The 14681-nt window shown below is 36.1% G+C and overlaps 1 protein-coding gene across 3 annotated transcripts; it reads right to left on the reverse strand.

The window, feature by feature from the left end:
- Window positions 1–2990: 2990 nt before the first annotated feature.
- On the reverse strand, window positions 2991–5515 carry CkIIalpha (casein kinase II subunit alpha). 3 transcript variants are annotated; one of them, XM_015169301.3, is made up of 3 exons: window positions 5361–5515; window positions 4638–4826; window positions 2991–4537 (listed from the first exon to the last, which is right to left on the reverse strand). In XM_015169301.3, exon 3 carries the CDS (start codon window positions 4414–4416, stop codon window positions 3406–3408), a length of 1011 nt encoding a protein of 336 aa, XP_015024787.1. In that variant the 5' UTR covers window positions 4417–4537; window positions 4638–4826; window positions 5361–5515; the 3' UTR covers window positions 2991–3405. The 3 variants fall into 3 exon arrangements, with proteins under 3 accessions (XP_015024787.1, XP_070066917.1, XP_002058759.1); XM_070210816.1 differs by lacking the exon at window positions 5361–5515 and adding an exon at window positions 5303–5322; XM_002058723.4 differs by lacking the exon at window positions 5361–5515 and adding an exon at window positions 5155–5248.
- Between the last annotated feature and the right edge of the window lie 9166 nt (window positions 5516–14681).

Genomic DNA, 14681 nt, shown 5'->3' on the forward strand with positions numbered 1-14681 from the left:
TGAATATTTGTTAATTATAATGATGCTTGAAGTTAATTTTTTAGCATGTGCATGTGTGAACTTGTAAAATAATATAATATTATTCGTATATGAAAATTAGTACTTTTTCGAATCACTCTTTATATTTTTTAAAACTATAATTTGAATAAACTGCCCTTTCATTATAACGTTACTATTGTTCTATGTATGAAAAAGGTGTTATGGTTCTGGATTGCGAGCCGATGCATTCTATTGAATTTGTTCTTAGTTAATATTTTCAGCATTAGCATTTAATGCTTTCTCCGTTCAACGTGCTTCTAGAGGTCTTTGTAACTTCCCCGTGCTGTTCCGATACAAGTTTATATACTCTACATTGTAAATCCATGTCTATTGCTGGCTGTTGGGATTTACCTGACCATTAACAATAGGCGAAAAATATGGATGCTCCATTGCCTCACGAGCTGTTAGACGGTTTATCAAGAAAGTCGAATGCTTCTGGCGACACCAGATGTTGGTTATCAGAATGAACAAATCGTTCCCAACGCTTGCGGGAATGGCGTTGTAAAATATCATGAAATCGCGAATCGAGATCGATGTTGTATTTATCCAGATACGCGTATAGTTCTTCAGTGCCCAGCACCTTAGCAATCCGTTCAAGTTGATCATAATTATCGTGACCATGGAAGAATGGCTCCTTACGAAATATCATAGATATTAAGATGTTACTATTAGACAGAACAGTGCGTTTTGCTTAAGCAATTGAACGAAAAAATTTAACAAGCGCAACGAAATAAAGTGTTCGAATAAAGAGCGAAACCATATCTGCTTCGTTTTTTTTTTCAGTTTTTTTGTTTGCATATCGCATTGAAAATAATTCCTAACTGTTATTTGCGACCTCTGATAGCCAAGTCAATCTACCGATATCCGTCTGTCAGTCCGTATGTATTAAAACAAGGATCTCAGAGAGACTTTTAAGGGAAAGAGAGACTTTGAAGGCTCGTCCTAGTGTCCGCGCACTACGAGTTTGTTTCTGATAATCAGTAGCTATTCCTGTTTCCAAAGAATCGATAAAAAGCAATATCTGACTGACTGATTGGTGATCAACGCACAGCCCAAACCGTAAGAGCTAGGAAGCTTAAATTAACGGTAGTTACCTTATGTGGTGCAGGTGCACGTTAAGACGGGGTTTCGGGAAATTTCACCCGCAAGTATGGAAAAATCGCGAAAAACGTTTGTATTACTTTTTTTTGTTTACCATCCGATTGGCCTCAAGCTCAATTCTTGAGTGGTTAATTAGCGAAAAACTTTGGTATGAAACTTTTTTGTTAACCATCGAATCGGCCTCAAACTTATTTTCAAAGATCATTGCTAAAATTCATTAGACGGGTGTTTCACACTTTTTGAAAAATCCAGTCCTACTTGGTGGAAATGGGAGTCAAAAATTTGGTGGGTGGCCTTTTGCCTACAAATTCATTTGCATGCTTCTACATCAAAAATGATTTGAGACGTGTTTGCCATTTTTTCAAAATCTAAGCTCCTTTCGGTGGAAAGTGCATTTTAAATTTTTGAGAATTTTTAGCTGTGTTCAATTTGCATCAAACTTATTTTCAAAGCTTTATATACGAATATAATGTGTGTCTCAGCGATTTGGGAAATTCCACTCGAAACAGTGGTAAAATGACGGAAAGTGTTTGTATGAGAGTAGTTTGCTTACTGTCAAAATCATTTTTAAAGCTATTCAAGAACATTGATTTTATAACATAATTGCCACGGGCTAGGCCGGGCTATACCCGCTAGTAATAATATATGCAGACCAAGTATCCTCCATTTAATAGCTATCGTATAGCATAGATTTTTTTTCACTAGAGGAGTTGCAAGTTCGACTCTGGTACAGTAGAAAAACAAAGGGTATTCGCTAGCTGCGCACTCCCGATTAGAGCAGTCTTGTTATTCTTTTTTATACCCTTGCAGAGGGTATTACAATTTTGTCGTGAAATGTGTAACGCATAGAAGGAGACATCTCCGACCCCATAAAGTATATATATTCTTGATCAGCATCAACAGCCGAGTCATTAGAGCCATGTCCGTCTGTCTGTTTCTATGCGAACTAGTCTCTCACTTTTAAAGCTATCCTAATGAAATTTTGCAGAAGTCTCTCTTTCTGTTGCACGCGGCACATATGTGAAAAGTACCTGGATCGGACCACTATATCATATAGCTGCGATAGGAACGATCGGTCGAAAATTAAGTTTTTGTATGAAAAAACATTTTGGTTTTCAAGATATCTTGACCAAACTTGGCATTTATTAGTTTTATTGTGCTCCTCATATATATACGAAATCCTATTAAGATCGGACCATACGAAGGAACGATCGGTCGAAAATTAAGTTTTTGTATGAAAAAACATTTTGGTTTTCAAGATATCTTGACCAAACTCGGCACTTATTAGTTTTTTAATATGCTCCTCATATATATGCAAAATTCTATTAAGATCGGACCACTATATCATATAGCTGCCATACGAACGATCGGTCTAAAATTAAGTTTTTGTATGAAACCACATATTGTTTTTCAAGAAATCTTGACCAAACTCGGCACTTATTAGTTTTACTATGCTCCTCATATATATGCAAAATCCTATTAAGATCGGACCACTATATCATATAGTTGCCATAGGAACGATCGGTCGAAAATTAAGTTGTATGAAAAAACATTTTGTTTATCAAGATATTTTGCCCAAACTCGGTATTAACTATTTTCCCTGTGCTTCTTAGATACTGGCAAAGCACTATAAGCTTTATGAAAAGCTTGGGTCTGCAAGGGTATTAGATCTTCGGCGTGCCGAAGATAGCCTTTCTTTCTCGTTATATTTATACTACAGTTGTGAACGGTTATTTCGTTCACCCTACAAAATACATTTACATTGCAAAAGTTAAATTTAACAAAAAAATGCATTTTGCAAGATAGCTGTATCTTGACTTCTTGACGTCTAATTTCAGTAGCTTCAACGGTTTTGTAAGAAATGGAGATTTATTGGATTATATTTTTTAATATTTGTATAAATATTTGTTAATTATAATGATGCTTGATGTTATTTTTTTGTAGCATGTGCATGTGTGAACTTGTAAACTGAAATATTTAATTCGTATATGAAAATTAGTACTTTTTCGAATCACTCTTTATATTTTTTAAAACTATAATTTGAATAAACTGCCCTTTCATTATAACGTTACTATTGTTCTATGTATGAAAAAGGTGTTATGGTTCTGGATTGCGAGCCGATGCATTCTATTGAATTTGTTCTTAATTAATCTTTTCAGCATTAGCATTTAATGCTTTCTCCGTTCAACGTGCTTCTAGAGGTCTTTGTAACTTCCCCGTGCTGTTCCGATACAAGTTTATATACTCTACATTGTAAATCCATGTCTATTGCTGGCTGTTGGGATTTACCTGACCATTAACAATAGGCAAAAAATATGGATGCGCCATTGCCTCACGAGCTGTTAGACGGTCAACGTGATCATAACGCAATAGTTTATCAAGAAAGTCTAATGCTTCTGGCGACACCAGATGTTGGTTATCAGAATGAACAAATCGTTCCCAACGCTTGCGGGAATGGCGTTGTAAAATATCATGAAATCGCGGATCGAGATCGATGTTGTATTTATCCAGATACGCGTATAGTTCTTCAGTGCCCAGCACCTTAGCAATCCGTACAAGTTGATCATAATTATCGTGACCATGGAAGAATGGCTCCTTACGAAATATCATAGATGCGAGCATGCATCCTAATGACCACATGTCCAGGGAATAATCGTACATTTGATAATCGACAAGTAGTTCGGGACCTTTAAAGTAGCGGGAAGCCACTCTTACATTGTACTCTTGACCTGGGTGATAAAATTCAGCGAGACCCCAATCAATAAGTCGCAGCTTTCGATTTTCATGATCTATCATTACGTTGTGTGGCTTTACATCACGATGCATTATGCCCATGCTGTGGCAATAATCGAGTGCTTTAAGTAGCTCAAACAAATAATAGCGAATCTCATAGTCCGTTAATGTTTGGTACAGTTGTTTAAAATCTGTATTGTTTACATGCTCAAAAATCAGTGCTGGGGTGCGGGACACTGGATCTTTGACAACGGCTAGAAGCGTGATAATGTTGGTTCCCCCACGCAAATTTTCTAATATCTTAATTTCGCGCTTTATCTTCTTTTTTTTAACAGGCTTCAATATTTTCACAACACATTTCTCAGTTGTTGTTATGTTGATAGCCTCGAACACTTCTGAGTACTTGCCACGCCCCAACTTTCGCACCAATTGATAATCGTCTTGGTTTCCCCAGTCAACAACATAATTCTCGTAGTCCCAATATTCATCCGGTTTGTGGGCGTTCACGTCTGTGTAAACGCGAGCGGCACTTGGTAGGGTCATCTCCGCCGCTTTTCTTTCCACTTTATGCTCCTCTTCTGAAATTGATTTTGATGTGAGTTCTTCAGATGACTCTGTTGTGCTTGGATGGGTCCACGCAGCAAGATTTATGTTATAAAACTGACTGGAAAATAAATTCGATTAAAATTAATGATAGCATCCAAAACACATAATTTTCATACTACACAGGTTTAGTTAAATTTAAACATTTGACAATAACATACCCGAGCAGAAGAGGGTGCCTTGGCTGAAAATACTGCGGCCCCTTTTGGGACCTACTTGTAGTTGCAATTGAAAGTTTCAGTCTTGGAGGAATATACGTGAAGTTTTCAACCAAAATTGTCGTAGGCAGTCGACGTAATAAGCAAGAAAAAGCCAATTGACGGTGGACGGCGAGCACTTTGAATGTTGCGCTAATTTATATAATATAGGAAGAAAACAATTGTACAGATGTATACTTTAATAAATATTTTTCTCAGAACTGAATACATGCATGCACAAGCGTTATTAAACTACAGACTAACAATTACAATTACTAAAAATTTAAAGTACATAATTATGTACATTATATATGCATGCATGTGTGAATGCTTACATATACTTAATATGTTTAGATATATACACATATATATATATATATATATATATATACATATAAACATATATGTAAGGACCACTATCCAGTTTAAATTGCGTACGATAGCATTCTAATTTAATTAACTACTATAATCCAAAACGTACAAATAAGTTACATATTTATGCACTGCTGTTGTGGGTATAAATTAAAAAGTAAACTGATTTCGCGGCGTTCTGAGTTTGTTGATAAAAAAACAAAGCATTTGACTTTTAAAACGGAAGGTACATTATCAAACAGAAAATATATTCGTACAGGTATTACAATAAAGCAACGGAGATTAATACTTATGTCTTTAAAATACAGTACTCACATATTCTATGTCAGACAGCGTGGATGACGTGAAAATTTCACTAATTTCGTCGGTAAGCCGATATCAGTAGTTGTTCATTGAACTAGTTCGGCATTTCTACGAATCGCTGAATACATTTTTGCGTTTACACGGAATAATACGAATTATCTGATATACGAGGGCTTTTTCGCTTTTTGTTTGATGTTTATGAAAATTCAACTAAAGCTATGCAGCATGGACTGATCATCTCACTATTCATAGAATATTTAAGATCTGTATCCGTTTAAGTCAAACTCAAGGATACGAGCTAGAGAGATTAATTTTTACATTTATTACCTTACGTGATTAAGGCGCACGACATGGAAGAGTTTAAGAAAAATTGACACTAATGTTCGACACCTTGTTTAAAATCGGTTGAAATGTGCTTCGAGTCCATCCATGAGTTTTGAAATGAAGCTAAAATATATAAAAAGTGGTCAAAGATTTGTTGTGCGAAGAAGTTTCTTCTTATTTAAATTGTTTTCTTTACATCAATATTTAATACAGACTTGTTTTAGCAATTAGGGAAATCGCGCCAGATACTGTGGAAATTTGGCGGAAAGCAAATTTTTATTTTCTATGCCATTTGGCTTCTTATGAATTTACGAAAAAATGCATCTACATTTTCTGATACACTTCTCTTACTATTCGCCAAATCTAACACACTTGTAAGGTAAGACACACAAGGTCGGATAAGCAAAATATGCTCAGAACATTAATTCATAGATTTAATAAATTCAACTTTTGTATAAATTTATATTTATATGGGATTTTTATAATCCGAATGTCGTTCACATTCCTTTTATCGGTTTGCCGGCTACACAGAGATTAACCAGGGGTGAGTAAGACCTCGATAAATGGAAAAGTCGGCTAACAAAATAATTTATTTTTAAACTTGGACCAACGAATTTCGGTTACTTTTCGAACATTCTATCGGACAACCTCAAAACATGCATACGGTTGACAGCTGTTAAGGTCCACCCTAAAGGAGCCCTTGCCACCATGAGTTGGCCATACATTCACTTGCGAACTCCTAAATCATGATGGGCAACCGCCTTACACTCTTATCAGACCCACCACAACTCCTTATATTTCACTATTGCTCATACGAAGACATTTAAAAAATTAACAAATAATTTTACAGGAAAATTTATGAATTATATAATTTTTCACAAGGCGCTACTTGTGAAATAAATATGTTAAGAAAATATTACACATAGACTGATTTCATTTTTGATTTTCGACAGTGTATGCTCGAGAAAAGTTCTTGTGTCGGCCTATGGTGTGCAAGCACCTTTGGTTGTATGCGTGAATTATGCATGCATAAGAACTTTAAAGTATACATGTGTTGTTATTCACTGCTCTGGCTTTAGCTGGCAAGAAATAAATTTTGTTGGCTTTCTAGGGCTGATCATCACCTACCCCAATTTTGTTTATACATATGAATGCATGTTGTGAGGTTGGCTCCGTAGAAAATATGTATTTTTTAGTCGAAGCAAATATTTATTTAATTTCCTTAAATTAAATTAATAATTTTTTATTCCCCAGTAATGAAATAAAAAAGTACTAAGAAATACAAATCAAAATATTTTTTGTATAAATAGATATGAATTATGACCCAATATTAAGCTAGATATTTTATGAATTCAATTAAAATAATTGCGCTTGCAACTCTGTTGGCCAAAAAGGGCGCCAAGCTCTGAGAATATGGAGCACAAAATAAAATCGATAGCTTACGATTGCATTAAGCTGCCGACCTATTCCAATTTGTATAAGATAAAATGAATAATTTCAAATTTAAAACATTACATAAATATTTGCATCGACTTACAAATACATATTTTCTACGGAGCCGTCCTCAGTACACTACATGCATTCATACATAGGTCAACACAAATTTTGTATGCTGTTATGAATGTATATTCACACACATACAAACATAATTGCTTGCACGGCCCTCATAAAGCCAAAGCAGAGTTCATTCTATTTTTAGCTTTTTGCTTTCTCGGCTATGAGAGCGCAATGATACAGATTTCGTTTGCGTTCTCAATTTTCAAAAACTCAAGCTGCATAGAAACATTTTGTTAAATGGCGTTACTGGTCTTAGTCTTTATATTGTCTTTGGTTATACCATGCATGCAGCCTATGAATAACAAATTTTCTACAGTATATATGATTGTATCATAGAATATTTGTGTATTCTGAAATGCATTTAAATTGTGAATTAAATTGGTTGGCAATAAAAGTTGGGTTATTAACATGATTTATAGCTCTGGGGTGCTAGCGGGGAGGTAGCGATAGGTATAAAATGAAAGATACTAGAGCCTTTTGAACATATATATAATATTCTAGAAGCAACATATCATGTTTGATGGCTCTATCTCTTATTATTTACCCAATTTGCTCAAAAAAACATGATGTCGATATCGAGTTTTATCGATTGCTTGGAAACGGAGTAAGTTATCGACTATCGGTAACAAACTCGATCAGCGCAGGTAGAATACACATCTAAAATTTCAAGTCTCTAACTCTTATAGGTTCTGAGATCCTTACGTTCATACATACGGACGGACGCACATGGCTAGATCGACTCGGCTATTGACGCTGATCAAGAATATATATACTTTATGGGGTCGGAGCTGCTTCCATCTGCCTGGTACATACATTTGGATTTTGCACAAATACCATTGTACCCATTTTTAATGGGCTCAGGGTATAAAAAGCAAAGAATGGAAATTGTTGTGCGCTTAAACACTTAAACTTGCTATCTTAGCTAGTATGATTTTTACTTGAGAGCAAGAATCTTTTGAGGTTGTCCTAATGGACCACCCTGCCTCTAATAAGAACAGATGTTCCTAGGTCCGCTTGAATTGTTTCTTCTGTGCAAAGCGGTATTAACTTATTTCCTAATCTTCTGTTATTTTTTACGAAAACTTTTTGCCTACTTAAAATGCCCTGTTTTGTCTATTCGGGTTGGATCCTTCGATGCTATCGTGCTGGGCGTCAAGCAAAATGCTCTCGCGATTGTGCTGTAAAAACGTTCGACTCGGCATTTGAGCAACTGTGTAGAAGTGGCGCGTTTACAATGACGACGTCGTACCCGTTTTCAACAGCGCCCTGATAGTTCCTGAATTAACAGAAGCTTCGTTATCGCAATAAATTGTCTTGATCTGTGGAAATAAATTTAACAGCTGGGCAGTTTTAAATCCATTATTTTGCGAGATGCCAGTGGTTGAACTACGCGAATTTCGAAAATTTGTCAATGCAAGTAAGAAATATTTTTTTGTCAGTTGAAAAGATATCAATGTGGATTATTTCTCAGCGTATGATGAAATTGATGTTTCACCAAGTATTTGTTTTATGGGATGCCTATCGTGCTTTGCCTTAGTGCATATTTTGCAATTTGTTACTACTTCGTTGGCCAACTTCGTTATTTGTGGAAAATAATAATCGTGAAGGATTTGTTTAGTTTAGTTTAGCGGTAATGTTCGGTGGTGACAATATCCATTTGTTAAATTTTATCTGTAATGTCGACCACCAGAATTTGGTTGCCTGAAAATTTAGCACCAAACCATGTTGTATACTGGCTAGTGCTGGTAGATCGTAGTGTATTGCGTTTACCGCGTCTTGGTTTATGAGTGGCCTGATTTTTTCCAATAAGTTGTTTTTGTCAGTAAAGTTTACAAGGTGGCGTATTTTTTGGCTAAAGAGTATGATAACTCGTCTCAATGGAAATTTTGATTCAACAACAGTTTGATTTTTAAACAGTTTAAAAGCTTTTTAGTCATTTCGATCGTGTAGGTCAATGACATTTTGCTGTGAATCGTTGCAGCGTCTGACTGTATATCGTTCTGACTGTATATCGTTCTGATCTCTTGTCTTATAAAGGTAATTTTGCAGTTACCCTAGAGCCCAGACAATAGCTAACCATTCTCGCTCATTTGTGGCGTAGTGTGTCTCGCTTTGCCTTAGCGTGCGTGAAATCATGGAAATAGGTTTGCCCTCTTGGGATACGACTGCACCGATGCCATCCATTGAGGCGACAGTAGTTAGATCAAAGGACTGCTAGAAGTCTTGATACATAAGTCTGACATCTTCTGATCCCAGGATATTCATCAGTCTTTCGAAAGCATTACATTGAGTTGCGTCAAATTCAATCTTGACCTTTTTGGACATATGCTTGCTCACCCAGCCATTTTCTCCTATTGCTATTGCTGCGAAGTCCTAAATAACCCCCTGTAGATCGCAATCTGAACAGATTTTTCGGCTCAGTATACTCTTGTATCGCCCTGACCTTTACAGGGTCAGTTTTTGCCTAGATTTGGTCACCACAAAACCACCAAAAAATTCCACGCTCCCCTTAAAGATCTCTCGTGTTCGCATCGGCCAAACAATTTAAAATTGTGTCAATATGCAGCACATGGTCAGTTTCATTTTTAGAAAAGATTATTACGTCATCCACATAAACATTACATATTTTTCCTATGTGTCCCCTCAGGATGTCATCGATAGCTCTTTGAAAAATGCTTTCTGCGTTTTTTAAGCCAAAAGGCAGACGGCAAAACTCATATTTGCCGTTCAGTGCGACGTTTTCCGCTAGATAAATTTGGTAATACACCGATTTTAAATCTAGAGTCGTAAAAAATTTGGACTTTCCTATATTCGCTGGAGTCATTGGAATACTCGGCATTCGGTATCGATCGGCTATAGTTCGCCCGTTTAGCTTCCTAAAGTGGATCACAAATCGTTTATTTTTGCTACCATTGAAGTCAAGGCCTTTTTCGTCAACAACCCATAAGTAACTGCTTGATTTCGTTATGAACGAAATCTGACACTCGCACTGGGTAAGGGTATAATTTTGTGTAGACTGGCTCGTTGTCTTCAGTGCGGATTATAGCAATGACTGAGGTATTGAATAGCAACGCCTTGTTAGAAGTCGAAAACACGTTTATTCTTTAATAAGGCACTAATATCTCATTTATATCTGTGAAGTTTACACTGTCACAGTTGCTAACAGTTGTTCTTACAACATGGATACAAAACTTAACTAGAATTGAATCATTGAATTGGATCTGAACCCAAAGGCTAGGCGCATAAGTTTCAGCTGCTATATCCGGCAAGCCGAATCAGCATACGCCAACACTGTCGGTTACCGCTGCTGGCCGAAGTGGCCGGGCACTGAACTCATACGTCAGCAGAATGTCGCATTGTAAGCAAAGTGCACTGCAACATTCTTGTGTTCTTATAAGCAAAAGTGGGTTCTTATGATATAAATATGAAGTGCACTTCTTATGTGTTAACTTGTACAGCTATAGCTGGAAAATATTCTGGAAAACGATTGCATAATGTTGTAGTACTTAAGGGCATTGGCAACAACAACAAAATAATCGCAAATTTTAACTAATGTAACTATTAATGATTTTGTTTTGCAAATACTATTTCACATGGACAAATATTTGAAATATGAAGTAATGATAAGCAGAGAAATTTTATGGAGTGAACATTGAGCCACAAAAGTTTAGCATTTATAATGTGAAACCGATTGGTGTTGTAGCTGATCAAAAACTTTTCAAGATTAGGTTACCGAAAATATTACAACTACATATGAATTGAGATTAGGCTTGCCCTATCGTAAAATTCAACGAAATGGTAGAACCCGACGGTTACCCGTAGTTGCGAGGGCATATAGATGGGCCGTTATTAATCATATTCACGAGGCTATAATACACCTTGGTTGGGAAAAGACACTCGATAAGGTGTATAGTTGCTATTGGTTTGACGGTATGATACCCAACGTTGAAATAGCATGGCACACTATTCATGTAGACATCACTGGAAAATTAATTGGCAAAAGCGATCAAAAGGAATATGACATTTTGCTTATAGATGCGTTTACAAAGTGTGTGTATTTGTATCATACACTGAAAAAAGATACCGAATGTTGTATACAGGCAGTTAAAGCAGTTATATCTTTGTTCGCTATGCCAAGCCGAATTATAGGTTATCAGGTCTGATGTTTTGTGGGGTCTTGGTTAAAAGAATTTTGTTCTGTACATAATATCGAATTGCATTTGTTCGCCACAAGAGCTAGCCTGCGAATGCGCAGGTTCACCGTGTAATGAGCACACTTATGAGTTTGCTAACAGATGTAGAGATAGGTCAACGTTCATGGCAAGCGGCAATAAGAGAGGTTCAATTGGCAATGAATTGCACATCCCATTTTGTTACCAAATCAAGTCCACTACAACTGCTAATAGGAAAAAATGTAAGGCCATTAATTTGTTAGTTGTTAATATTGGCATTGAAATATCTAAGGGCACAAGCTAAAAATAACATGATAAGGAATGCGCACTATGACAAAAAAAAAAGAAGCAGTATAGACAAAGCGAAAATTGTTAAACAAAAAGTGGGTGATTATGTTCTGCTCAATCAAACGAAATTAGATCCTAAATTTAAGGGACCGTTTGTAATATCGGAACTATTGGATTGCGATCGGTATGGCTTGAAGTTATCAAAAAGTAAACGGACTTTAAATACTCACATGAATGTTTGAAAGCGTAGTAACGCTCAAGACAGTTTCTCCAGAAATGGATGAAGATATCAGTTGTGGCGTTGAAACAGACGCAAGTGGTAGTACCAGTGAAGTTGCTAATAACGAATGTGGCATTGAAACAGACTCATAAGCTTGTACAAGCCATTCTGAGAAACATAGTTAGAGTTGGTGTGTTAAAAATATTTTTCTATTTTAATTTTTTTCTAATTTTTATTTTGAGCGCTGTTTATGAAACAGAAACTTGAGCAGTGCATATCAACATGAATTTCTGAATTCATACACGAGGATTGGCCGTGTCGAAGTATGTATGTACCAAAGGGAGAAATAATTAGTCATTGTAATAAGAGAGCACCAGAATATTGTAAGTGGTAAATATGCACGCAAAAGAATAAAGAAGAGAAGAACAAAAATTATCACAGTTTTGTGTGGTGAATTCGAATCACTCAGAGTCGGTGAGAGAGAAAGAGAGACCGATTCATACTCTTCCTCGCTGTTGTTGTTGGTGTGCATGCAGTCTTCGGCAGCTGATTCGAGTAAAGACACGAAGAAAACGTTGCAAGAAGAAAAGGCGGTTTTATCCAGTATTCGTTGAGTGGCAAGAACAAAAAGCGGTTTTCGCTGGCTTTCGCTGAGTTGCAAGAACGAAAAGCGGTTACCGCTGGTTTTCGTGGATATTCGTTGCGATGTGAAGAAAAGAATTTATTTCGACAGTCGAAAGTAAATGCTCGGAGCCAACACACGTGATTGATCACCCCGCAAATAGTTAAATGATCTTATGCCACCAACAGGGAAGGTGGGACTCGTCGCTCGATGTGAGAAACCCATGAATTCACCGATAATCGATCCTTTGTATTTGGCATATTTATATGTATATATACAGGTGCAGATGCTTGCCAAAAGTTGAACATTTCGGTCTAACCGGCTGCTGCAGGTAATAAAATCATGAAAATCGTGCCAATAATAAAATTTTTACTGCCCATGTATACAAATTTGTGTGCGAGTCTGTGTGTCTGTGCGTAGAAGTCGAAAATCAGAAATCTCAAAATCTTGTCAAATTTGCATTGGGGACAGGCAGGCAGGCAAGCAACAGGTACACAAGTGCACAAATAGTTATATTTGTATACAAGATATGCATGTATACATGAATAGAGAGTCCAAAATATTTTAAATGCACACATGCCAACGTTTAGATATCCAAGAATTTCGCATCGACTTGGCAAACCCCCTCTTAATTTCATATTACTCATGCCTTCAAAAGAGTAAAAATGGCAACGACTTTTGAAAAAATTAAATTTGTAGACATTTTTGCTTGTCGGACACATGCACACATTTAAACGATCCATAAGCATGAGAGAGCACTGAGAGTAAGTGCGAGCGAGATTAAATTAAACAGCGTTGCCGTTCTATCGCATAAGTCATATGGACAAGTGTAATCCTGTAAGTCATATGTATATCTGATTCCCTTGCTCGCGATTTTGGACCAGATGACACCGATATTTTTGTGCTCGATTTCCTCTATGTAATATCCAGTCTATACGTTGTTTGGTTAGTGGTAGAATGCCTGTAGCTCCAGCAGTTTAGATTCTTCTTTTTCTTTGTTTAGCATTTTTATTCCTTGGTTAACCGCTTTAATTACATGGTTGAGTTCGTTTATTTAAACACTGTTTTGAGCTACTGAGTTCTTTTTATCTTCGAGTTCTTCTCTATCATTGTTATCTAGAGTTCCAAATAAGTATTTTTATGTTGTTCCTAAAACATTGGGTTATCCTCTTTTACTTTTTTATACTATTCGGTTACCGTTTATTTCTCTTTGCAACGTTTCTGTTAAATAATGAATTTGTATTCTGTCTTTTTACTTGTTTGTCTGTAACATTAGTTTGTCATATGAGTCTTCTGTGGTGCTCATAATTATCTGGTATGACTATCATGACTATTTTAAAAAGTAAGTATCCATTATTTTCTTTAATAGGGTTAATATCTATAAACTGGTTATTACTTCCTGGTAATATGGTTGACATAATTAATGCCAGAAAAAATAAAATTTATAAGTCATGTTTTGGAATTTCCTTCTTCAGTAAATATTTGCTCTTATTTAATTTCTTTTGTTTTGATAATTTGTTTAATAATGTTTAATTTTTCGACCTCTGTTAGTCTTTTCAAAATTATCTTCGTCAATTTGTTTTATTTCCTCAGTGGGTTTGCAATGGTTTTGTAATTTATCGTGAATTATAGGTGCTTTCCTAAACTTAGTATTCATTTTGAAGTCATTTCGGTTTTTATTAAGATTGTTTATTCTCCTGCAAGCAACAGGCACACAAGCGCATAAATGCTTCTATTCATATACAAAATATGCAAGTATTCGTGAATAGCGAGTCCAAAATATTTTAAATGCACACATGGCAACGCTTGGGTACCCTTACCAACGATAGCGAACTAAAATGCCAGAATTTCGCATCAACGTGGCAAACCCTTTCTCTATTTCATATTACTCGTGCCTTCAAAAGGGTAGAAATGCCTCAGCATTTGGGAAACATTGAATTTTTGCGCAATTTTGCTTGTCGGACACATACACACACACATTGAAACGATCCCTAAACATAAAGAGAGAGCATTGAGAGCTGTGAGTAAGTGCGAGCGAGATAAAATTTAACAGCGTTGCCGTTCTATCGCACAAATCATATGGAAGAGAGTGCGCCAAGAGAGTAAGCGGTTCAAAAATACATCATATGTATATCTTGATCCCCTTTCTT

Source organism: Drosophila virilis, unplaced genomic scaffold (genome assembly GCF_030788295.1).
Source record: "Drosophila virilis strain 15010-1051.87 unplaced genomic scaffold, Dvir_AGI_RSII-ME tig00001170, whole genome shotgun sequence".
NCBI classification, from domain to species: Eukaryota; Metazoa; Arthropoda; class Insecta; order Diptera; family Drosophilidae; genus Drosophila; species Drosophila virilis.